The sequence below is a fragment of the Pezoporus flaviventris genome, unplaced genomic scaffold, assembly GCF_033815535.1.
Source record: "Pezoporus flaviventris isolate CSIRO_AGI_PZ_B2104156 unplaced genomic scaffold, CSIRO_AGI_Pfla_v1 ptg000066l, whole genome shotgun sequence".
Classification (NCBI taxonomy): Eukaryota; Metazoa; Chordata; class Aves; order Psittaciformes; family Psittacidae; genus Pezoporus; species Pezoporus flaviventris.
Window position 1 is genome coordinate 13,394,893 of NW_026892614.1, and position 25,790 is coordinate 13,420,682.

Consider the following 25,790-nt stretch of genomic DNA (forward strand, 5'->3'; position numbering starts at 1 on the left):
CACACAGCTCATGTGAAGACCCCTCAGCTTCCTCCAGTGTTCCGGAGATCAGATACCCTAGAGAAACGCTTGCATGCAACATTTCAGACCTCAATATCCTCCGTGCATCAGGGCTATAATAACTTTGGGGACCTGTCTACATAACCTCTAATTACTGTTAATAGTATGAACTTGTTAAGTAGTCTATACGTATCTTTGTCTATATGTATCCAAAACAACAAGAACAGTCAGCAGATTCTCTGAGGGGTTCTTGGTGCTGGCTCAATGCCTGTTGTTTCACTAATGGGAACTTAAAAGCTGACCTTTGACCGGAAAGGCTTGGTAAGGAGGTGGCTTGGACAGGCAGAGGCAGTTTTTCCTACAGCTTGGGGGATGGTGTCAAAGTGGGAAGAATGGGAAGTTGTGAGCAACAAGACTAAAAAGCCAGACTGAAAACAGAAGAGGAGTTTTTAAAAGGACTGACAGAAAGTAGAATGTGCACAGAGAGGAAGTGTTGTCTGGGGGGGGGAAAGATGGACAGACTGCTGGGGTGAAGACTCAGTGCCCCTTGCTACCAGGCTAAGCAACCAGGATCACAGTGTTAGACATCAAATGTTAGTAAGACAACAAATTATTCAACAATCATCTGTCTTTCCTCGGGTTTATTTTGGAAGTAAGGAATGCAATGGTGAAGTCGGAATCTCTGAAAATAAGAACAAAAATTAAACAAACCAACCAAATCCCAGTCTGGTAATTTACATATACTTACATCCCTCAAACAGATGTGCAGCAAAAGGCTCGCCTTCTGACTGAAATCCTGGCAACACGAGGTTTGAAGGGACAGACAGAATACCAAAGAGCCTAGGGCAGGCATTTTAAGCCCAGAGCTGCACGGTGGGCTGCAGTTTTCAGGACGAAGTGTCACAGGGAGCTTCTGTACCGGGATAGAAACATTTACGGGCTCACTAGTGATTCGGAGAAAACTCCAGGAACAAACTCGCCAACAATGTTTTCAAGCTGATAAGTAGGTATTCTTTATTGCAGCGCCGGGAGACACGGGGGACAGCTCCTCCTAACATGTATCCCCGTATGGCTGCACAGGCCATCCTTATATAGTCCCTGGGCATACATACACATTCAGGAGGCTACACATGAATTACATCATTTTCCAGAAAGTTTCCCCCATGCATACAAAAATGTGATGGTGGTCTTTGAGGGTCGTTTACTTCTCCCAACAATCTTCATAACTTCTGGCAGTCTTTGAAGCACCAGCTTAATTAACATTACAGACATAGAAACCATCCTGTCCTTCTACTTATCAGTTAGTTTAACTGCTCCCATCCTGGACATCTGCTAGTCCCAGATATTCCCCAGGAGATGTTTAAACCAGCTTAATGGGTTCATTGCCACCACAAACATAGCAATCATCCTGTCCTTCTACTTATCAGTTAGTTTATCTGTGCCCACCCTGAACATCTGCTAGTCCCAGATACTCCCCATCCCAGGTCCTGTTTCTCTATTCTGCTTTTCTTACACTTTTTGTACTAAGGTCCGAAGGACCTAAAACTATGTCAGCTACCTTCAAGCACCGCAGTTATTTTCCATTACAAACCCATCAAACTTAAGGTTACTTAGAACTGATCACGTTTTGTGCTTTTGCGCCTCCTCGTCTCACTAGCGAGGAAAGTCAACCGGAATCACCTCAGATTGGAGACAATCATAAGGTGCCAGCAGTGAGGGACCGCCCCGCTCCCCGCCGCAGCCTCCCCAGCTGCTCCGTTGTCCATGAGGAGGGGAGGGGAGGGGAGGGGAGGGGAGCGGAGGGGAGGGAAGCGCCTCGGTCACCCACAGAGCCCCACAGAGCCCCACAGAGCCCCACAGAGCCCCACAGAGCCCCACAGAGCCCCACAGAGCCCCACAGAGCCGCTTGGATGACGGCTCACACCCGAGCACCGCACGACCAGCCTCCGCCCCCCCTCACGGCCCTCACTGCGCCTGCGCGGGGAGGCGGGGCTTGTGCCCCACCCCACCGCCGGCGGAGGGCGAGGCGGGCCGGGCGCGCGTGCGCAGGTGCGGCTGTTGGTGCCGGCCGGGGCGGGGCTGAGGCGGGCCGGGCTGGGCCGGGCCGGGCGCCGGTGGCTCCTCCGCTTTTTTCCCGGCCAGCCCGTTCGGCGCTGCCGGGCTGCGAGTCTCCGCTCACCAGCACCGGCCCCGGAAGAGAAGGAGTGTTCGGGGGCTCGTTGCTCTCGAGATGTCGCAGAGTGCCATGGCTGAGACCTACGGTAGGAACCGAGGGGCGGGGTGGGCTGGGGTGACCCTCCTCTTCCTCCTCCCCTCAGCGACGAGCGGGCCCAGGCCGTCATCTCCTGAGGAGTGGGGTGCTGAGCCCGGTCTCGGGCGGATTTCTCTGCCCCGAGTGCTCTCTCCCTTTCTCCCTCCTTCTCTTTGGTGCGCGGGCTGACCCGGCAGTGAGCCGTCGGAATGGTCTTGCACGGTGTGGAGGTGTTGACTCGAAATGTAGGCGAGGGAAGTCAACCACTACTTGTTTCGTTGAGTTCAGGGGGAAAGTTGCAGTGCGTGTCCTCCGGGAGAAGCTGCACGTTAGTTGGAGATTGTATATTTTTGAGGGTCAGGTTAGGATTTCAGTCCAGCTGTCTGAGGTTTGCTAGCATTAAAAAGAGCGGATCATGACAGTGAGTTAGGGCAAATGGATCAGTGAGTACGTTTTTACACCCTGTGTTGGCATGGATGTCTAGCTGCTGAGGCAGAAAACATCCAGGCGAGTAAGTCGGAGTGCAGGTACTGATGGAGTGTTAATGCCTCACAAAGGAGCCATCAAAGTCCAGAGGAGGCCATGAAGATATTCAGAGGGCTGGAGCACCTCTCCTATGGAGACAAGTTGAGAGAATTTGGCTTGTTCAGCCTGGAGAACAGGAGACTCTGGGGAGACCTTAGAGCATAAAGGGAGCCTACAAGAAATCCAAAGAGGACTTTTTGCAAGGGCATGGAGTGACAGGACAGGGTCAAATGGTTTTAAACTGACAGAGGGGAGATTAGGTATTACAAAGAAGTTCTTTGCTGTGAGGGTGATGAGGCATTGGCATAGGTTGCCCAGAGAAGCTGTGGCTGCCCCATCCCTGGCAGTATTCAAGGCCAGGTTGAACAGGGCTTTGAGCTGCCTGGTCTAGTGAAAGGTGTCCCTGCCTGGGGCAGAGGGGTTGGAACTAGGTGATCGTTAAGGTTGGTCAAAGATAAGTGGGGGGTAGAAAAGGTGTACAGAGCTGGTACTGCTGGCTAGGTGGAGGAGGTGGGGAACAGCTGACTAGTATTTGTTTCTCTTCTTCGTAACTTTGCTTGGAACACCTGTTTGCTTGAATCAATTTGTTTTTTTTTCCCTCTCCATAACATGCAGTTCTGAAGTATTTTGGAGTATACAAATGCTGTTATACATATTCAAAGTCCATGTGATTCGTCATTCATATGTCAAACATACTCAAAGTCCATGTGACAGGTTGCTGGGGAGTAAGATTGCTTGAAAAGTGATAAACTTCCTCACTTGTTTTCTAGCTTTTTCTGTTGCAGCATCTTGTCTTCAGGATCTGTTCAGACTTTAGAGCTGGACTTGCATCCTCTTGCTTTTAGTGCAGTCTTGAAAATAAATAGTAGTTTGGACAAATCAAAATTGAACACAACTGCTAACTGTGAGGGAGCCTGGCATGGCCACCAGGAATTCTTACTACCAGGCTAATTGATCTGATTATTTCTGCTGCATATTTGCAGTACTGTAGTCATCAGTAACATTAAGTCATTGTCAACATGAAGATGTTTTGTCCCACCAGTCAGTGCTGCAGTGTACAGCAGACACACAGAACTAAGGGGCAAAATGAGGCAAGAGCATGGGGCAGCTCTTGAAATGTGAACACTGGGGTACTCAGACCCTGCTTCTTTTTATCCATGCTTTCTTGAAAAACGTAAAACTTACATATAGAACACAGAGAGATGTGCTTTGTAGATACAGATTTGAGTTTGAACTGATTCTTTATGCCCTCAACTCTTATGATCAGACCTGGGATCACTTTGGCAGATGGGCTGGTAGGCAAAAGCACTGACAGTGCTTTTCAGCAGTGCTTCTCTTTTTGATCCTGTAATGATAAGCAGGCCAAATAGATAGGTTGTAGCTTAAGTACATTTCAACATTTTTTGCTTTGTTCCAGCGATAAAAAATTGTGGTTGTAAGCCTGCTGTTGATGCTTTGTGATTGTTTTGGTGTCCTAGAAAACAAGCCCCTAAAATTGAAGGTTCGCAGTTTTGGGTTATTCCTTTTGTTTGTTTAATTCTTCTTTGATATATTTCTCCTTTGAGTTTCAATGATTGTTCTATTCATATACAAGCTACAAAAATTCTGAGCTAGAATACTTGAGGTTGTTAAGTTTTAGAGTAAATAGCAGAACAAATCCTATTTTATAACATAAAATTTAACAATTGCTATACCACCTCCGACCTTAACAGTAATCAATATCTAATTTTGCAGTGTCCTGAACACGTATGTAGCATTTGAATTGACAGTTTGAAGTAAAGAGTGTGATGTGATAAAATCATGGCTCTTCTGTGCTTCATGAACTCCCAGGGATTTAATGTGCTCCCAGTCCTAACAAAGAGTGGTTTGTTTCTGACCATCTGTTACAGGGACAGTTGAGAATGATAGAAGTATTAGGGCAGTTTCCCCCTGGTGACTGAGATCAGTGGTCACTGTCACCTCAGTGCTGGAATCCCTGTAGCTTCTGCCCTTGTAGATGCTTATTCATGAATTGAGTTTTTCTTCTTACCATCTGGATTATGACCCATTCTAATTATGTGACCTCAGTCTTTTTATCCATATGGATAGGCTCAAGAAAGTGATTGGTGGGGTTTGTTGGTTTGGTTGGGGGGTTTGGGGGATTTTTTTTTGGTTGTTTGGTTGGGTTTATTTTATTATTTTTTGGGGGGGTTGCTTTAATGTAATTTTGCTGTCTGATTTTTACATGACTTCAGTTTTTCTGTGAGGTTGCAGCTTGCCTTCCCTTTGAAAGGCAGTATTTTAATTTTTTTTTTTTTAATACGTTTTTCTCAATTCATGAGAAACAAAGAGTCTTTCTTCTGGTCTGTCCTTTCCACCTATCTTACTTCATTATCCTCCTCAGTTAATTTATGTGTGCTTCCCTGTTTGTTGGTTTGGGTTTTTTCCCTCCTTGAATTCTTTTCTTTCTGATTTCTGTCTTATTTGAAGCTTTCCTATTCACCCACTTTTCCCACCTATTTTTGTCCCTTATTGTGATTATGATCTCTTCACTTTTTTCAAACCAAGTTCTGTAGCCTCTCACAGCCTTGGCACTAAATTCCTTGTTTGTAATCTGTATTTTCTCTCCTTTAGATCTGTTTCATCAGCTGTGTATCTTCTGTTCTCAGCTTTCTGATCTGTTTATACTTTACAAAGTGCCAAAATCAAAACCAAAACAATCATAAATGGAAGAAAACTCCATGAATTTTGAAACTGAGCTTAGAAAGAACATTATACTGCTGCTTTTTGGGACAGGAGGGTCATTCTTTAAAAGTTTATCATGTAACATTGGGAAAAAGTCTCTTACAGGAAAACTACTTTAAGTTTTCTGAGACGCAGTGTCCTCCCTGTAGATAGGTACCATGTAACAACACATGTATGCTTTCTCCTGCTTCACAGTGCAAAATATGAGTTTTGTTTTATGGTAAGTGTATGCTGACCTAAAAATAGCTTACCCTTAATAGGTAAATGCAAAGCAACCTTTGGATTTTAAACAGTAGGAGGGCAGAAGAAAGGTTGTACTACCTTTGAGTAAACGTGATATGTAAGATTCTAGTCAAATCTCTTCAGTCCATACTGCTCTGTGTTTTCTCCACCAGTGTCTGCTTCTGTCAGTCTGGTCACACAAGTTCATCAGTCTGTCATTTTCGGAGAATGTATAGGCTTTCTGTCCATCTAAAAATATCCCTTTTTGGTCTGGGCAATTTGATTCATCCTTTTCTTCTCATTCCCACCTCCCCTCTCCGCCACCCTTGTCCCTTATCTGACGCTCCCTGCACTTATCATCCTGGCCTTTGGTTTATTTCAAATCTGATTTTATTGCTTAGAGAGCATGGCTCTTTTTGTTTATAAGGAAACAGATCTTTCAAGCATTCATTATGCAGATTAGAATAGAGAAGGCAGGTTTATCTGTGCTACCTGTTATCTTGGTAACACTTATTGCTGGAGAAAGGAGTAAGTGGGGAGAACAGCTCTTTTCTCTCATTTAGAGGAAGCATATGGCAGTAGGAATGCTTCAAAGCAGTCTTCCCTTATGCAGACTTCTGCAAAATAGAAGATGTCTAACTAGTAGAAGACTTTTTCATTACATGAATAAGAGTTTCCAAGGGGTCAGCATTAGTGAATATAAATTCTACTTTTTATCAAAGAGTTCGAAGAAGAACAAACTGAGAGTGAGGATATAATTTGGTCTTTTTTTCCCCCCTTCTTTATTAGCAAGCATATAAGAAACAATTCAATCCTCATTACATTTTAAAGACTAAGCTGCTGTTGCTCAGAAGCTGTTCAATTATTCCTTCTGCTGGAATAAACTTCAGTTAAAGGAGGAGGCTAGATGTCTGGGGGTGGTTTCCACATCATCATCTGTTTTTGCTGGTACTTGAGTCAAAGCCCACAATTGTCTCCCTTCTTCTTTACCCTCAACTTCCCCTCCTGTCTCCTAGCCACCCCCCAGACCATGTAGTTTATGTAATTTAGCTGCTGGTACATCTTTGGGATGGAGCCTCAATTTTACTCCTTTTCACCTATGATAGAAAGTAAGTTTTGTTCCCTGCACCCCCTACCCAGTTTGGGATCAGGTGATGCATGTAGCTCACAGGGGAGAGGCTGTTTTTTCATACTGCCTTATTTGCTTAAACAGCCATGCTATGTTATCTTTCACCTCTTTATGCTTTCTGTAGTGTATGTCTTGTGATCTTTTTGGCACAGAATTCAGGTTTTGTCCTAAATCCTTTCTGTGTAATGATGATCTTATTTACAGGCAAAGTACTTCAACTTTCTGACTTTTTGAATAGCCAGCATGGTAGCAAGCATTTGTAACGTCTGAGTGATGTTGCTTTTCAGCTTTTCCATGAAGGAAGAACAACAGAATTCAAAAGAAAAACTTCTCTAGGGTGACAGGCTTGGCAGCTGACTGGAATGCTGGAGCTCAGAGCTACTTTGTCAGTCACAAAAAAAGAAAAATAAAAAGGGCTATAAAAATGAAGTAACTTAACTCCTCTGGGATGATTGGGAAGAGGACACCAAAAGGCAAAACTAGAGCAATTAAGCAGTAATGCAGACATTACCGTATGAGTTGCATTTGGGAAATTGTGAAGAATGAATATATAAAAGTTTTTCCCAGTGTGAATATACAGTGATGTTACAGTTGGGCTAAAAGAAGCTATCTGTCTTGTCTCATTCAGTTTCTTTGTTTCTCAACTGTTGTACATTTTGAGATACATCTGTACAGTTCAGAGAGAAGATATTTTGTGTCTTAAATCCAGCAATAAGAAGAGGTATAAAAATTAAACTGATGTGGTTCCTGCTATCATGCAGAAAGACATTATAAGAAAGGAATTCCAGAATAATAAAAGGAAAGGTATTCTTCCCGTGCTTATCTGGTAGTACTTTATCATTAACATGCTAGGCTGTGAGCTTAGAAACACATATGGGTATTTGTGACTTTTGGCATTGTCAAATCTGTTTTCTTCCCTTCCTTGCAGTTGATTAAACGTGCAAAGTATTCTGAAGTATTTCCCGAAATGTAATATCTCGTGCTTGTGGATAAACTGTTAACATAAGTCTAAAAGCCTTTTGCTATGTTGAACAATTTACATAAAATTGGCGCTTAAACTGATAGAATACATTGCACTTGTGAGTGTTACTTCAAAGTATCATTTAGTGTATGAGCCTACATGTGTTTGGAAACATTGCTGTCTTCTCTGGTGCAGAAAGGTTTTGAGTTTTTGCTATAATATTTTGATATTACCATTCTTTGGTAGACTAAAACACATTTATCTTACTTTCATTCTGCAAACAAGTGATTTGTACCTGCAGTTTCAGGTTTCACTGCTGTGTTGCCAGAGGAAAATGGTTTTGGTTTGGGGGTTGTTTTTTTTTTTGTCTACTAAGTAATAGACAGATATTGAATCAAAGTGATTTATTTATAGGAAAGATTCCCTTTTAAAGTTGCCTGGTACAATAGAATCTTGATAGGAATTCAGAGTCTGTTATATAGAATATGTTCTCAGTTTAAAGAGATGAATATAAAATCCCAAAATACCACTCTTTGTTTCTGTGCAAAATATAAAGCACCCTAACATAAAACACCTCAGGAAAGTACAGTGCTGTTCTGAAGCTATTCCAGATCAGTCTCTGACAGTGACACCATTGTCTCAATTGCCCACTGGTCTGCAGCTTGTCTGCACAGGGCAGAGCAGTGTGCTAAATGTTCAGCACGACTCTGAGAGTTGCCCAAGTATGGCTTCATCAACCACATTTAACCAGTGCCTACAGTTACAGAGCGAATTAGTATAGGAGTAGAGTTTGGCTTTTATTCTTTCTCTTGGTTTAGTTTGACATTAGTTGTTTCACTACAGTCAGTAATCTGATACTTGGGGGGGGGGGGGGGGAGGAAGAAGGTGGATTTGAAATTTGTAGTTGTTTTTAACAAGAAAAACTGCCAAACAGCATTCACCAGATACAGAGGAGAACCAGCTTTAACTGGATTTCAGATTTGGTTTTGGGAAAAACTGCAGAGACCAGCAGCAGGTTATTTTAATTGTGACTATGTCTCACATTTTGAGGAACTCTGCAAGTGGTAAAACCAGTGAGATTACACACACCCACAGTAGTTTAAATATACAAAAAGGTACACAAGGCAGCTAACTAGTGATATTTGGTACATAAAAAGAGAAACTTGGTTTTCAGAGATGATTTTTTTTTCTCTTAACCTAACACTTTGAGGCTATGTATCTACATTTCATATTAACAGTGAAGTTTGGTTAGAATGAAGTGTTTCTCAGCTTCAGCCTGTTTTGCAGTTGAGATTACATGAAGGGCCCTTCTTTAGAGGAGATAACACACACAATTTTCACAACCTGAAGCAAAAACCTTCTTGTAATTTATTTTTTCATCCAGAAAGCATGAGCAGCTGGGTGGAGGCGTGAAGAGTGAGAGCAGTTTGGAACAGAATGTCTTAAGCGTGTAAATGGTCATATTTGTGAGCAAGAAACAGCAGTCTCTTTCTGAGAAGGGTAGAATACAGATTCTGTGCCAAGCATGTTACAACATTCGAAACAAGAAAAATCATGCAAAGGTAAAATGTAAAAAAATCAAAGATCCTTAGTAAAACACTACCTCATTTTAAATATGAGTAAAATTTGGAAGACAGGTGAAGACAATGGATAGCAGACATTCCCAGGAGTAATAGCCCTCTGTTTTACCATTGACTTTTCACCAGTGGAAGTTTTCTTACCATGTGAGAAACTTGCTTGTTGCCTTTACCATTGCTAGGGAGCATTTATGATGTACCATAAGAATCCCTGCATGAAATGGAATGAGCATGTAGTTTCATGTGCATATTAAAGTCCATTTGTAAAACTAAAGACTCAAAACAAGGTTGTGATAGAGTAACATGTCAGTGCTTTGAGTTGCTTAGCATAGTCTTCATTCTGTTTTTTATTCTGCCATCCTCTGGGCCAATATCTGTGTAACCATTTGGCAGCTGTGAACACTGTTAATGAAATTAATGGTAAGTTTTTATCTTTGTTGATATTTCAAATGTACTCATTTTCATTGAATGCTTACCTAATGTCTTCTGGAAACCCACTATGTTTGTAAGAGAAAATGTGCAATAAATTGTAAAGATGGCTGTAAAACAAGCTGCTGTTGGTAAACAAATAAGTAGTGAATCATGCACCAACTATTACCTCTATATTAGGGGAAGCAATTATAAACTTTCTAATCAAAGTTTATCAGTGTGTATGTTTCAGAGTGCTAAGACAAGGAAGCTTTCTTCAGTCTGTAACTAAACTGAAAGCAGATCTGGGGAGGTAGGATTAAAGCATTATATGTAACTGTTAAAACAATACCAGTGACCATAAATCTTGAATTTATTTTAAAAAAAACAAAAAAAACCCAAACAAAACAAACTATTTATTGCTAATAAACACTGATGTAAATGGCTCAATAAGCAGGTAAAATGGCAAAGTACCTGTATCTTAATTTACCATGCGGAGGAAATGGAAAAGCAGGCGTCCCAGAGTAAAAATATTCCTTGTCTGTACATTTGTAGAAAAATACTGTAGTTATTCAGCTTTATGAGCTCAAATTAATGTGAATAAAATAAATTTTAAAAATAAAAACCATACAGATTTTAAGAAATGACATCTTTATATAGGGCATTTGTACTGACTATAGTTAATATTTTATATGCTCTTAAACCAGATTGTGGAATACAAGCCAGCCATATACCTGTGATTTGGCTTGTTTTAACTGAACTCAAATTCAGCCGTTTCAGTCTCTTCTTGTCATTCTTTTAACTCTATGAACAAATGACATTCTTAGCTCTTACTTTGTAATATCACTATTGAACACACTGGTTATTCTTCAGATTTAATGCTGTTTTGTTAATTTTGTCATCTCTTCCCTTCTTTTTGGAATAACAAATAATAGAGAATAGCCAGCTTGTGTATTTGGTCTTGTGACAAAATTGTGTGTACTGAAATTCAGCAATTTTTTTTTTTTTTTGTCTTTCCATCTTCAGATTTCCTGTTTAAGTTCTTGGTCATAGGAAATGCTGGAACTGGAAAATCCTGCTTACTACACCAATTTATTGAAAAGAAATGTAAGTATATGTGAGCATGGTGAGACTTCTCCATTGCTTTGTACCAGAGATGAAGGCTCTGCCTACATGAGTATCTATTCTTTGTATGGAAGTTCCTGTAATTCTTTTAGTTGTATAGGTGAAGATTTTGACTGAGAATTATGTTCACAACTGTGCTGTAATCTTTATTGCTGTCTCTAATCAGAAGTCTGATACTGAACAGTGTTTCCTCTTACTCTTACTTTCAATATTGATGAAAATATAGACTTATTTTTTGTGCTATTTTTGTCTTGCAGCTGTAAGCTTCCGTAGGTATATAGTGGAGACTTGGCTCTTCTAGAAAAAATACTAAGCAGATGAAAGAGAAGTTGAATTGTTTGAGTAGATTTAGAAAGTCTGCAGTCTCTCTCTAAATAAATAGATTTTTTTTTTTTGTTCTTTGTTAAGGGCTGTGTTTTATGATAAATACTGGTAAAGAGACTCTGTTGTAAATGTTACTTAGATATGAATGGCTGATACAAAAGAATATTTCATATTGGGTAGTGCATTTAGCATCGTGATTAAAGAAAAATAATATGCGTTTTTAGAAAACTTGGTAAATCAAAGGTGACTGTTATCTTTTGCAACCAAATGGTAATTCACCCTGTCTCTTGATGAGTAGCTCTAGGATAAGAATGTGTAATCACTAAAGAACATGGCATGATGCTATGATTGATCTTGAACTGGGAATCTGTGAGAGCAACAGTGTACGTACAGCAAGTATCTTAACTTTGTGCTTTAAAGAAGTAGCTCTTACTTATTCATGGGAAGACTGTGCCCTTGTATGTTCTGCCATTCCAAGAATTTTAATTTTAAATGGCACTGAAATATCAAAAAACACAGATGGGGGAAAAAGAAGTGTACAAAAGTTAACTTGCCATTTATTAATGTGACCTAGGAATGGTTTGATTAAGGCAGCCCTTTCTAGCAGTAATTTTGAATTGAATAAATTGTTCAAAATTGTAAATGTTTCTGCATGGTGGCATTAGACTTCTAAATGGCACTGAATTTTGTGGCTTGGGAAGTAGTTTGTGATTGGAGCACTGAGGATTTTTGATTATACCTCAGTTGGATTATGTAAAACCTATTTATTTGCTGTAAATAAATCTGGCTTTCTTTTTCTTTTTTTTTTTCTGTTTTTTGTAGTCAAGGATGACTCAAATCATACTATAGGAGTGGAATTTGGTTCAAAGATCATAAATGTTGGTGGTAAATATGTAAAATTGCAGATATGGGATACAGCAGGACAAGAGAGATTCAGGTACCCATTTCAATCATTTTATTAAGTATTTGTTAGTAAATTGTTGCTGTTGGTATTGTGTATTATTTATGCCTACTTATAAGTAGGCATAGTTTCTTGGTCAGTGGAATTGTTTTGTCTGCTTTCATATTATTTACTAGGCCAGATCTTCCAACTTGGACACAGCGGCATAAATCCATTGACTTCTGTAAAGCAGTGTTGTCTTGCAGATCTGAGGTTCTGCCCTTTCTTTCCTTGAGTATTTTCTGTGATAGTTAAGGTATATAAATAGAATATGGGGCTAAAAGCTTGTTCACCAGCCAAGCTCAGCACAGAACTGTGTGTGCTTAACTCTTGTGTTTAGAAGACTTTCTTCTGGTGGGAATAAGTTAATGCCAGGAAGTTGTAAACTGTTTAAAATCTGCATGAGAACAAATGTATAGTGTAATACTATTTTATTAGAAGGAAGAAAGTCAGTTGTCAAGATAATGTGGCTAAATACATTTCTATCAAGACTGAAATATTTTACATTGCTTTTTCTTTAAGAAACTTATTTGTCAGCTGAGATCTACCAATGTACTTTTAGTGCTGGTTTTTGAATGTCATACATCTGAGGAATAGGTCTAACTCAGGAAGATCTGATGCATTCCTCAGTACATTCACCATTGGATAGGACATCGGTTTTCATATTTTTGGGGTGTGGGTGGGACATTTCTTTGGCGGGGGGGGGGGGGGGGGGGCAGGCAGTGGTTATCAAAGGTGAGCTGGTGGTGGAAGTCTGAGTAATGGGCAGCAATTCAAGTTAATGTCCTCTATTAGACAAGTTCTCTAGAGACATCTATGGCTGGGTGAAGCTGGGCAGTGCTATATAGTCTCCATTAACGAGATCTCTTTGGTGTATTGGCCAAATATCCTGGGATTCTGAGGAGCTTGGAGGTGCCCTGTACTTTCAAAAGCTTGCACAAATTCTGCTCTTTCAAGTTGTCCTGCTTTCAGCTGCTTTCTTCCCAGTAGCTGCTGCGGTGCTGTGTTTTGCTTTGGTCTGAGAACAATGCTGATAACACACCGATGTTTTAGTTGTTGCTAAGTAGCACTTACCCTGATCAAAGACTACTCAGTTTCTCATGGTCTGCCAGTGAGGAGGGGCGAAATGAGCAGAACAGCTGAACCAAACTAGTTTAAAGTAGTCAGGGGCTTGCAGGTATTCTACCCCCCTCCCTGTTTCTTTTTATAATGTATATAACTGTTTTCTTTTTAAGGCTGGTTACACCTCTATGTACTTAGCAGGTTTTATTATTTCTTAGGCCGCCTTTTGAAGGATGCTTTGTTTTGCTTTCCTTGCCTTTTCCTCTTCAACTTAATGAGTCTTAAGTTGTTCAATTACAGCTACTTTACTCATTCTCTCCTCACTGCTGAGAGTTCAAACACAAATTAATTACACTAGTTTTATGCCACATATAGTACCATCAGCTCCCAGTTCTGTATCAGGATACTTAGTATGATAATGTGTAGCTTCAGGAGCACACAGGTCATAATGGACTTTGAGAATCCCTGCGCAGCTATATTTAGTGAAAGTGCTTGTAAGTAGTCTGCTGCTGCACAGCTGATGTTTTCTAAAAAAAAAAACATTTTATTTAAACTATGTAAATGAGAAATGTTTCATAATACAGATTGCATTATATGAACCCAGATTTGAAACAATTAAGTTATTATGGAAATGTACATCTGTAATTCTGTTTCAGGTCTGTAACAAGGAGTTACTATAGAGGAGCTGCAGGTGCTTTGCTTGTCTATGATATAACCAGGTAAGAAAGGTAGCAACTGTTCTTGCTTATAGACTACCAGATACTATTAATGCATAATGATTCCTCCCCAGCTGTGTGGTTCTATAACAGCAGGAAGAAAAGAAATATAAAAACTATCTCTGGTTTAGTGCATATTTAAGTTTTGGAGCTTGCTTATATGAGATATTGTGAATGTCATAAATGTAAACAGCCTCGAAGGGTTAGACAAATAACTGGGAATTGGCCCATCAGTAGCTGGTCTGATCATGGTGGACTACCTGCAACCACTGGCTCAAGAAGCCTTGCAACAGAACCTAAGAGCAGGCTTTGACTACTTTTAACCAAGGTGGTACACCATTTATTAGTATTAGTAGCTGTTGGCATAACAGGTCATTCTCTGGAGAAGCTAGCTTTTCTTACACATTTCTTAACTGTAGTCCAAAATTCTGTTCACTTCTGCAGTTTTTGATATTTTAATAGAGGCAGCCAGTAGAATATGTTACACGTTGCCAATATTTTTCCTGGCCACTGTAGACTGATATTTGGCAGATAAGTTTTGTGTCCGTTAATGGTGATTCACTAGATCTGTTGCTTTTTTTTTTATGTTTGTTTGTCCTATGAGTGGACTGTTTGCTTCTGAACAGTCTTTGAAATCTGTGGTATGTGCTTAAGGTCAGTGGACTCATCTGTCAGTCTTACTGCTTGAAAGCTTTATCTCTGACCACCACTACAATGACTAATGGTGTGTGCAGGGTAACTGCCTGGTATATTACTGGTCTTGTCGCAGATGTGAAAGTTCAGGCATGCAATTCTACACAAGCATAGTAAATCCTTACAGTCCCACCTGAAACTTAAGTATCCATTGAATTCCATGATAAACAATAACTCATTCTCTTATCCCAAGATTTCATGCACAAAAGGCTGAAACTAGGTTGGTGCTTAAAATCATAGCTTTTTACAGTAACTGGGTATTTAATAGTTATATGTATTGATTTCTATATTCTGGTTGATTTAATTTTGCTTTTTAAAAACTAAGTTTTTAAATAGTTTCATGAAGGAACTTGTTACTCTTCCCAGTTCATAGCTGGCATATTGAGCTGTGTAGGTGACTTGCCTGACTAGCAGCAATTTGTTGTTTGCCACAAACACAGGTTTGCCTTCCTGAGTTTTAGTGAAATGTGAGTTTGCTAGTGATCTGTTCACAAGGAATGAGCATGTTCTAATAAAGGGTGTTATTTTCTACATAGCCGTGAAACCTACAATGCCCTTACTAATTGGTTGACGGATGCAAGAATGTTAGCAAGTCAAAATATTGTGATAATACTGTGCGGAAACAAAAAGGATCTTGATGCAGATCGTGAAGTTACTTTTTTAGAAGCATCCCGGTTTGCACAAGAAAATGGTAAGTAGTACAAAATCTTCATGTAGCATTCAAAAACACATAATAATTAAAATTATATATTCTATATAATATATACAAAATATATAATTATATATTATTAAAATTATTTATACATATGTACAGTTAGGTAGGACATTGCCTACTGTACCTAGTCAAATTTCTACAGAAAGTTCTGTCAGTATATGAGGTATAGAGAGAAGAAAGTGCCTGCAATGAAAACCACATGTACTATTTAAGTCTCATTACCAGTGATTCTTCCTGTTGCAGCTTAAAGAATACCTTCTGTGTGGAGATATACTCCTTAGGGAATGTAATACAACTTCAGGTATTACCTTGCCTCTGTAGGGCTGAAGAGAAAAAGAAGAGTGCAATTTCCTAGTTTTCAGCACCTTACAGGTTGTATAGATCATAGACAAGTTTGGATAGGGTGTATTGCAGTTGGAAGCAATGAGTTCTACTCATGGGAAACTGACTTCAGTGCGTGGCATGGCTCCGGAGGACTGTTACCTGATCTGTAGTATTCAGAATTTCCAGTCTGAGGATACATTTGTGTGACACCTAAAGCCAGTGTCAGTCTGAGCTGCTGTGCTTAAGTCCTGCCATCAGTAAAATCTGGATTTTCTATTATAAATCTATTACAAATAGTCTTTTCCATGAACTGTGGCTGCTGGCTGTCCTTTTGCATATTACTTTTTATATGAATGGGAAACTATATGAAGTTGGTTGCATTCGCTGTTTTGCAGGCACAGCCCAAGTTATCGTTGAATTCCAGCTTTCTAGGGTTATTGTATAAATTTCAGAGGAAGTTTCATGTGGTTTTGCCCTCAAAAACTGATTTTTTTCCAGACCATACTATTTGACAGTAGTTCTCCTTAAAAAACCTTTTATTGTTCCTAGCTTTTATGCACTGAATTAGTATATCAGGTATATATTGTTATATCCAGACTTGTTTTGAGATTGTTTTTCTGATGTCAAATGCAGAGCTGATGTTCTTAGAAACGAGTGCGCTCACAGGGGAAAATGTTGAAGAGGCCTTTGTACAATGTGCAAGAAAAATACTCAATAAAATTGAATCAGGTAAAATGAGTTTTTTTATTTTTTTTATTATTTTAATTGAAAACTGAAAACAGCTGTGGAAATGCCATCATTCAAAGTCCTCTAATAGAATTAATCCAAAGAGCCAACATTTTGTTGTGGTAAAATAACCCAGTTGTCTTATAGCTGCTTCTCATATGTTTTCATAGAAATGGATGTCCAAGACATCTAAGAGGGAGGAGGTATGTAAGTTATGGATGTTTTTACAGTGTTTACCTTAAGTCAGCTTTGAGTGTAGGCTGTGCATTCTGTGGATTGCAATGTCCCTACAAATATCAAGCCTGACATTAGACAGATTTAGCAATGCAGGACAAAAACCTAGGATCAGGGCAGACGTAACTTTTAATTCTGCTTCTCATTTGTAGCAGGAAATACAGCCAAGAGAATTTGAACAGTAATACTAAAGATTTCAGGAGTGTTTCCTAGCAACTGTTTCTCTGAAGTGACCTTCCTGCCTCTCCGTTGAAACCATTTTTACATTTGCGGAACTGAAATAGACCAGAAGCTTCACAACACAAGTGGGCAGGTTTCTATTGGAGACAGGCTTCTAAGTGTTAGGTGTCATTTCAGCTAGTTTGCATTCCGGTTTTCCTCTCTTCTAGCTGTTTGATATCTTCAAAGTTTAAGTATCAGCTCCACTGAAAAGTTTGTCTCAGACTCTAATTAACTATTTTGAGTGCCAAACACAAATTTTTAGATTAAAGGAGTATGGTCTTTTCATAGGAATTTCCTGATTACTCCATCAAATCAATGCAAAACAGCAAATTTCATCTTAAACACACAAAACCCCCAAACTGAAAAGCCAAGTATAGCTAGTTTCTCTTAATACTGTAGTTCCATGGCTGATTAAAGAGGCATTACCACAAGAGAAGTAAGTCATGCTTTCTGTGAGCTGTTCCTGTTTTCTTTGTGCCAGTACAGAAGCACTGAACCATGGAAAAATCGAGACTGGAATGAAGCTATGGAGGTCTCTAGTCCAGCCTCCTGTTTAAAGCACATTCAGGTTCGGAGTGAGAGCTCTGTGTATGTAGTTGCTGAATTTCAGACGTTCCTGCTGGCCTGTTCCTCAAACTCAACCAAGGTCTTTTCTGAATGGCAGCCCTATCCTCGAGCTGTCAAATTATCCCCTCAACGTGGTGTCATTTACTAACTTACAAAGGGGTCACAAGTGTGTAATGAACCTAAATAAGTCTTCAGAACTATTCAGAGGGATTTTTGTATTGAATTTTTATTTAAAGTAAATGTTTCTAATCTTGGTAAGTCTACCCTACAGCTGTAAGAACATTTCTGAAGGCATAGGCTATAGAGAAGGCAGAAATGGATACTAGAAGTAGGGAGGATTGAGATCTTTTCTCTGGGGGCAGTGCTTTTCTGTTTGGCTTGGTATCTACAATGCTGCTTCCTTTGCATATTAGTCTCTGAAAAAAGGTGGGTTTTAATAGTGTTTGCAGAAAACATTTTGGACATTTCCTTTGTTAGAAGCACTTAGTGCAAATACATTTCTTTGTTGCAGCCTGACTTGGAGACATATTGATTTGTCATTATGATTAAGGACACATGGTTAAAATTACAAGAGAAAATGACGCGAGTTTGGGATTGCCTAAAAGTAAACAGAGTTGCAATAGATCTCTCCGTAGCTAGAGTAGAATATAGATACTCTTTTCTAATGTTGTCAGTTAAATTGGAATGTATTATTTGCACATGATCCATCTTCTTGTGACCATTTTGTTTCTCATCAGGAGAACTGGATCCAGAAAGAATGGGCTCAGGTATTCAGTATGGAGATGCTGCCTTGAGACAGTTGAGATCACCACGTAGAGCCCAAGCACAAAGTGCTCAAGAATGTGGGTGTTAAAGAAATGAAACACAAAATCCCAAATACTTACTTTAGATACAGAAGGTAAGGTTACAGACATTTCAAGGTGTTGGGTAAATTACCATACTTCATAAATATGCTGTATCGAGTGCTTGGCTTTTTCAGGGTTAGCCTGGAAAGTAACATAGAATCTAGTAAAATAGTGCACAGTAGAATGGATTCTTTTGTTTATACTTTGATTTTTTTCTTCTATCATCTGCCCACTACAGCAAGACTGGTGCTGAAGTATTATATATACTGAAGTATTTCTTGTGTTTGCTTACTTTGAGTAGTGTTGTGGAATACATTTTAAAATTCTGCATTGCTGAAATGCATTATAGCCGTCATGGTTACCTCATGCACTGTAGAGAAGGTGAATAATTTCTGGTGTATCATGGACAAATACTACTAGAAATAAGAATTCACAAAAGGTATGGTGCATTATTGTCGTGGTTTAAGGCCAGTCACGCAGCCTCTCTCTCACTCCCCCATTTCCTCCCCCTGCTCCTGGGGTGATGGGTAGGAGAATCGAAAGAATGTAACTCCCACAGGTTGAGATAAGAACAGTCCAGTAACTAAGGTATAACACAAATCACTACTGCTACCACCAGTAATAATGATGATAAGGGAAATAACAAGGGGAGAGAATGCAACTGCTCACCACCTGCTGACTGATACCCAGTCTGACCGAGCAGTGATGTAACCCTTCTGGGTAACTGCCCCCAGTTTACATACTGGGCATGATGTGCTGTGGTATGGAATACCTCTTTGGTCAGTTTGGGTCAGGTGTCCTGTCTCTGCTTCCTCCTGGCTTCCATTCCTCCCTGGCAGAGCATGAGGCTCACAAAGTCCTTGGTCAGAGTAAACATTCTGACCAGCAACTAAGAACATCGGTGTTATCAGCGCTGTTCCCAGGCTGAAAGTCAAAACCACAGCACTGCACCAGTTACTAAGAAGAAGAAAAATGACTGCTACTGCTGAACCCAGGACAATTATCTTGTCTGAAGCTATTACATAGTCTTTTCTCAAAATATGAAATTTAAACTCAAGACTTGAAAATTAAAGGTTATACTAGATTTCAAACTCCCAGTAGCTTTTTCAGTCTTCCTACCCAGAAGCAGCCTGAAGTCATTCTGATTCCTGTCTGCTATGAGCAGAAATGTAAACAAGAGAGTATCAATATTTTCTGCTTAAGCAGTGTTGTCATCTAAAGTAGCTCTTCTGGGGTTGTTGCAGCCTGTGGAATGGGTGTGCAGTTGTCTTCCACAGACATTCCTCAGAGAAGGCGAGGAACAGCTTTTTCCCTTCAGCAGTAGTAGGGGAAGTGACGTAAAAGTCACAGGGGAAGAGATATAAAAGTCACATAACCTACTCCTAAGAACAGCTTGGTAGTTAGTCTTTCTTACAAACAGTTGTCTAAATATTCATGGATTTTACATAACTCTTTGCAGTATGCAAGTGGCTCTTAGGACAGTTCTTTCTCCCTGTGTAGTTAATTATTCTGACATAATCCTTATTTCTCTAATATGAGGACAGTGATATCAAATTAATCAAGTACTGCAGGCACAGATGGTGCATTGTTTTTACTGTATTCATTTTTTCATCAGTTTGAGCATTGCACACAGCAGAAGCTCTACAGAAGGTTAAGCAAGGCAGCATGTGACTCTACATTCTGTTATTTGGTTCTGTGCTATGGGAGATTATCTCTCAAAGCTCAGAGTTGTAAATAATGGATGGGAATCTTGAACTGCTTTCCTCCCTTCCCATAAAATATCCTCTTTCACATGGGAGACTGCTGAAAAATGGCATTCATTTAGTTGAGCTTTGGTATGGCTCTGCAGAAGTGAATAATTCTTTATCTTATTTTAGAAGCTGAGTTTTTAGAGTGGTCAGATGCAGGTAACTGACAGAGTTCTTGTGTATTTTACAGCTGTCCTTGCAAATGGTGTTTGGAGAAACAACAGCTTGAAGGCTATGCGGTTTTTAAAAACATCTTTCCACTATCTACAGACAGGGCAGACCACTGCTGACGGAACCATGTTGTGTGGGACAGGAATATTCATGTGACAGTCAAGTCTGTGAAGCAGACTTGCTAATTTGGTGGACAGTATTAAAACTCATACCTGTATGTAACCATTATCATTATCTATTTTTGTTCTTTCACCTCTAGTTTAAAGCATTACTTATATCCTGTAAATAATGTAACAGTAAATTTACGAAGCATGGTATACTTATGTATGCTGATAGAATGTTGCACTACAAGCAGTTTAATATTTTATTTTTTTATCATATAAACAGATTTAACCGAGGTAGGCTTTGTCATGTTTGTTTGTTGCACAGTAGTTTATATTTATGACCTGAATTATAAAACCACCCATACTGTCAGTGAGGGGTAGTGGGTTTATTTTTCCTATTCAGCTTGCCACATTCTAACAAGCTGTTGACTGAGTCTCAGCATATGGTTAGGACCCATGATTACATGTACTACTATAGTTGGAAGTTGGAAAAGTCATTTTTGTTGATGTCCACATATTCTGTTTTATCACAGTTCTTAAGTAACTTCTGAAGTGCTTCTATCAAACTTCAGAAGTTTAGGAAAAAATACTTGTAAGTCTCTCAAATGGCTGTTGACTGACTTGGATCTTTTTTCTTGGTCCTGATGTTTTGTATAGCACTGGCATCACAAAGATGGAATGTGTATGTGAACAGAACTGTGCATCTTCTGTGTGTGTTGTAATTCTGGGGCAGGGGCATGGGCTTACAGAGAATTATCACAGTAGGAGTTCTCCTAACCTCTGATGACAACAGAGCAATCCATTGTGGAAATATGATCTCTGAATCATACCTGGCGATGTACAAACTGAACCAAAATAGGTGGTTCTAAAGTATCTTGAATGTATGACATTTAAAATACTAATTTCTTTAACATTCATAAAGTACAATTAAGAACTTGGAATTTTAAAATTAGGAACTGTCTGTCTTGCCGGTGCTCTATCCTTAAACTTCATGAGTGCACTGTATGAAATGCTGTCCACACTGCCCCCAGGAGACTCCTGTGATGGAAGGTAAAAACCAGGCGTGCCACTTACGTAACCTTTTCTCCCTGTGGAACTCATCAAGGGGAATTTCAGCCTTGGTACTGAATTTATTTATTTATTTATTTATTCCCTGTGTTAAAACACACAATTCAGACTTTCTTTCCTCCCCCCCCCTTTTTTTTTTTTTTTATTGTGGGGAAGAGGTGTGAGGCAAGAGATTAGCAATCCTGTCCTCATTCCTCAGCTGGAGACAGAAGAGACTTGCAGAAGGTCCAAGAGGGAGGGCTGAACCACAAGTATTGCATATCGTTTTTACTGTGCCATGACAACTGAGCAGGTAAGAGACCTGTGGCTTTTGTTTTGCCAGATAGAGGGTTGCAGAACTAAGCTAGTGTTTCTGGAGTTAGCTGAATTCAACCAAATCAGGAGGGCACTTGCAGTGATAGAAATCACTAGTGACATTTTTACTTAGTCTCATTGGAAGTGCAAGTTAACACAACGTAATTATGATCAGAACCCAGTACTGAAATTCCAGGGTCAAGCATGCTTTATTACTGTCTGTATATGAGTATCTTCTATTTAAAGGGTTACTTGTCAAATGTGTGTTTAAACCAGGAAACTGACATGTTGTAATTTAGAGGGCAGTTAAAGCACAAGAGCCTGCTTTGTTGTGCTACGCAGAGGTATATGACCATCTTTTATGGATTTAGGTTTGTGTTTAAAATTATTCCCTTTGTCCTGACATTTTTGGTTCAAGTGGCTGCTTATCTGAAAACTATACACCCTAGGTCATCTGTGTTAAAAGGAATTAAGTTTGCTTTGTATTTGAAAAGTCTACATTTAGGTTTTAAAAGGCTGTTGGGTCCAAAGACTTCTATATTATCTCTCTTTCTCCTATGTTACTTAGGATTAGATTTGTTATATAACTGGTAATAATTATTCCCAAGGAGTATTCTCTTCCTGGCAGGAGTGTAAAGTATTTTTTGAAGCAGATGAACTATGCATTTAAACAAACATCAAAGAATTCCAAAGAAACTTACCTGTCTTAATCCTCACTCAATATATTTTAGCTCCCGGTATTCAGAAGTGGAAGCAAGTACCAAAAGCAAGTCATCTGAAGTGAGTGTTGGACATAATTGTCTACTCCACCCGTCTAAATGGCAGATTACTAACTTGGGTGTGTTGTATTTCTGCCAGAGTTCTGGAATGATGGGAAAGGATGAGATACGGGGGAGTTTGTCATCTGTCCCCCCCCCAGCCTTACCACAATCTAATCAGGTTTCTTGGTACACTGACAAAAGTGAAAGCTGAGTACTTGCTTATCAGCTGGGACACAGTACAAGTGAAGTTGACTGAAGGTCTCTCTCCTGTCACTGTTACAGTGGTTGAAGTGGTCTTGGCTGTTGATCAAAATTTCTTTCCATTATTGCAGTAGCAGTTGAAAAGAGTGGGGGACTGTTCCTTAATTCTGTTGCTTTTAAATACAAATTATAGGGATTTGGCTGGGATTTTCTTATATTTCTTCCTGCCCTTTTCCCTTTACATAAAAAAAAAAAAGCATAGTTTTATTCTTTCTGTAACCGTCTTAAGCTGTCCCCTTCCTACTTGGAAGGCAAGAATAGTGTCATTATAATGAGTTTTGACATGTTTTTACCTTTTTTTTTATGTATACTTTTACTATATACACATTAACCAGGTTAATGGGCATGTTTTGTAGTAGCACAACTTTTTATGCTGCACCTGTCACTACACTAACATTTTGAAAAGAAACTTCCTAAACTGGGAAATCCTGATGGAAGTAATAGCTCTCACCAGTGCAAGCTATAGTGTTTACTGTTTCTCCTGTGAGGGTTTTTTAATTTCTAAAACTTAAATATCATGTCAATAACAGCCCTGGAGTAGATTTTTAAGCTTTAGCATTATAGTTTGCAAACCAAACCTAGCTCACCTAACAGTAAGGGAGAAATATGTTCAATTATGTATGGTTTTAATGTAAAATTCTTACTTTACCAAAGCAAGATGGCTTGGAGTTTTACATGAAACAATACTTGGTACCTGTCTCCTGGGAATCTATTGGATGTGGAGCCTTAGCTATTTAGACCCTTAAAGGATTTAAATGTCTTATTAAAGCCTGTGTCTTGCCTTTTAATGAGTCTGTTGGCCTACACTATTTCATTTAATGCCTGTATCTAATCCCAAATAAAGAGTCTTTCTTGGTTTTCTAGGTGTTTTACAGCAAATTCTATTTACTTGTACAAGCTTTGCCTACCAAGTGAAGTCCAGAATATGACAAACCTTAGGTAGTCTTACAGAAGTTCATTGTGTAGTCAGTATATGGCTGGGGAAGCAGGTGGAAGTGTTGAAGCGCTCCCATGTATTTCGTGGGAGCAGGGCCTGCTTTGCCACCAGCATAGGAGGGCCCCAACCCTGCAATGCTGCACTTGGCTTCCCTGTGTCTTTCTGCACTAATGACTAGTGATGAGATAGATCTAAGTCACTTGGATAATACAGCTTCAGCAGCTAATGCTTTTTAAAAGCTAAAGCAAAGAGGAAGAGGTTTTCCCACTTTAGGCATTTGAGATTGAATACACAGTTGATCTGTCTATTTTGCTCTTTGTATTCAGTGAGGTACCTCATAGCTCAAGAGTACACAGCTCTCCTTAGTCCTTAAAATAATGAATGCTATAAAAAGAAGCTTGATTACTCTGTGCAGCTCATTTGCATTACATTGTGTATGCTGAAAGACTTAACACCATAATAATAAAGGAATACATTCATTGTATACCCACAGAGAATGAAAGCGTAAGATCTCTATTTTTACTATAGAACCAGCAGCATGTAGAACTTCAGCGTAGCCATCCTTTAATAGCTTGACTTTTCTTATTTGCAAGATTATACTTGTTCCTAGTGACGCAGCTTCCTAGTTTCTTCCCCCATATTACCCTCTTCTTCCCAAGTTCTAAATTAAGGTTCCCAAAGGTTTCAGCATGCATAGCAATCCAAACAGCTATTATATTTTAGGCTCTTGTTAGTAGCAGAAAAAGCCAGTGAGGAGGGAAAGGTTATTAAAAATCTGTTTGAAGGTTCCAGGGGGAACAGAAAAGCTCAGCTCTGGACTTGTAATCTAACCCTCCACCAATTTTGCATGCAGACTCTAAAGCGCCATGCAAAGGAAAACCCAAGACATCCCCCCCCCCCCCCCAAAACACTCACTACAAGCAGCCAAGGCACTTTGTGTCACTCATTTTATTCACATATACAAGTTGACACTACACTATTAAATATAGACAATACAGAAGCATTAAAAACAAATACTGTTTAAAAACTTACTTTAAAAAACACATATTGCTTCAAGCTTAGATGGTATTTTCCTATTGTTTTTAAAGTGAATTCAGTGCTAACAAGAGCTGAGGCAGCTTCCCACTCACTTGGGCCCCTAATTTATAGGGGCTACTGTCAAGGTGTTGAGTCAGGCTCCATATATGGCTTTGCTGCTGAGTGCACTAACTGAGTTGGAAAATAAACTGCAGGTTTACCACATGTAAGGCCCTCAGATTGCTAGCATTTGGTCCTTATCACAGTAAGAAAAACAAAGAGAGGCCTTTATTATTCAGTGGCACTGCATTATACCATAAAAAAAAAAAGCCAAAGCCAGATACACTTCCATACATGTTAAAAAACTGATTAAAATGTGCATTGGCCACCTGGATAAAATTCTTACCAGAAATTCATATTTCAGTTTTGTTAAGTTTGGCTGTAAGTTAGCTATCACCTGGACTATCTCAGTTTCCAGTGGAAAAAGTCAGTAGTCTATAGTTGCAAAGATGTGACAGCAGTGACTGAACAGGCATGCTACTTTAAGCTCACAGGGACATTCTTACTCAGTTTTCATTGTAACATTTCACATTGTAAACACTAGTTGTCACAACACTACAGTTAAATTTCAGCATTACACATTGTAAAAGCCTTGTTTCACTTAGCTAAGTACTTTCAGAAAGAAAAAGGAATAAGCAGTTACTTTAATGAAGACTTGGGACAACTGAGTATTTACTGTGTTCTTACAAACAGTTTTACTTCTGCAACAGGAGTGAGAAGTGTTCATTACTTGGCTGAATTCAAGAGTCCATGCAAGACAAAGTTCAGAACTTCCTTACTTGATTGGGTGACATTCACTAGGTTTTCCATTTTTAGTGAGTCCAACTTGATGCAAAACAGCCATCTCCTGTAAGAATCTATCCAATATAGTTAAAGCTTTTACACTTGAAGAGTTCTGCTTTCCAAGTCAATTGCCTTGTCATTTATTAATGTCAAAACATTAAAATAAGTTTTTCAGACTTCAGCCTGGCACATGCGAAATATTTTGCATTTACAACTCTGCAGTATCAGAACTACACTATTTCACATTGTCTAAGCAAACCTACTAGCCTTTTTAAGCCAAGTAACACCCAAATACA

General features: G+C 39.4%; 1 protein-coding gene across 3 annotated transcripts; it reads left to right on the forward strand.

The window, feature by feature from the left end:
* Positions 1-2,088: 2,088 nt before the first annotated feature.
* RAB4A (RAB4A, member RAS oncogene family) lies at positions 2,089-20,604 on the forward strand. Of its 3 annotated transcripts, none has more exons than XM_061471294.1 (9): positions 2,089-2,261; positions 9,783-9,809; positions 10,824-10,904; positions 12,069-12,183; positions 13,905-13,967; positions 15,194-15,348; positions 16,330-16,425; positions 18,183-18,343; positions 20,168-20,604. In XM_061471294.1, exons 1-8 carry the CDS (start codon positions 2,231-2,233, stop codon positions 18,296-18,298), a joined length of 684 nt encoding a protein of 227 aa, XP_061327278.1. In that variant the 5' UTR covers positions 2,089-2,230; the 3' UTR covers positions 18,299-18,343; positions 20,168-20,604. The 3 variants fall into 3 exon arrangements, with proteins under 3 accessions (XP_061327278.1, XP_061327277.1, XP_061327280.1); XM_061471293.1 differs by having other exon boundaries at positions 2,090-2,261; positions 20,229-20,604; XM_061471296.1 differs by lacking the exon at positions 9,783-9,809 and having other exon boundaries at positions 2,092-2,261; positions 20,229-20,604.
* Positions 20,605-25,790: the final 5,186 nt, after the last annotated feature.

Coding starts and splice junctions, on each gene's coding strand:
- RAB4A (XM_061471294.1), top strand. CDS start 2,231: ATGTCGCAGAGTGCCATGGCTGAGACCTACG. Junction 9,810..10,823: donor CACTGTTAATGAAATTAATG/GTAAGTTTTTAT, acceptor TTCCATCTTCAG/ATTTCCTGTTTAAGTTCTTG. Junction 15,349..16,329: donor CCGGTTTGCACAAGAAAATG/GTAAGTAGTACA, acceptor TGTCAAATGCAG/AGCTGATGTTCTTAGAAACG.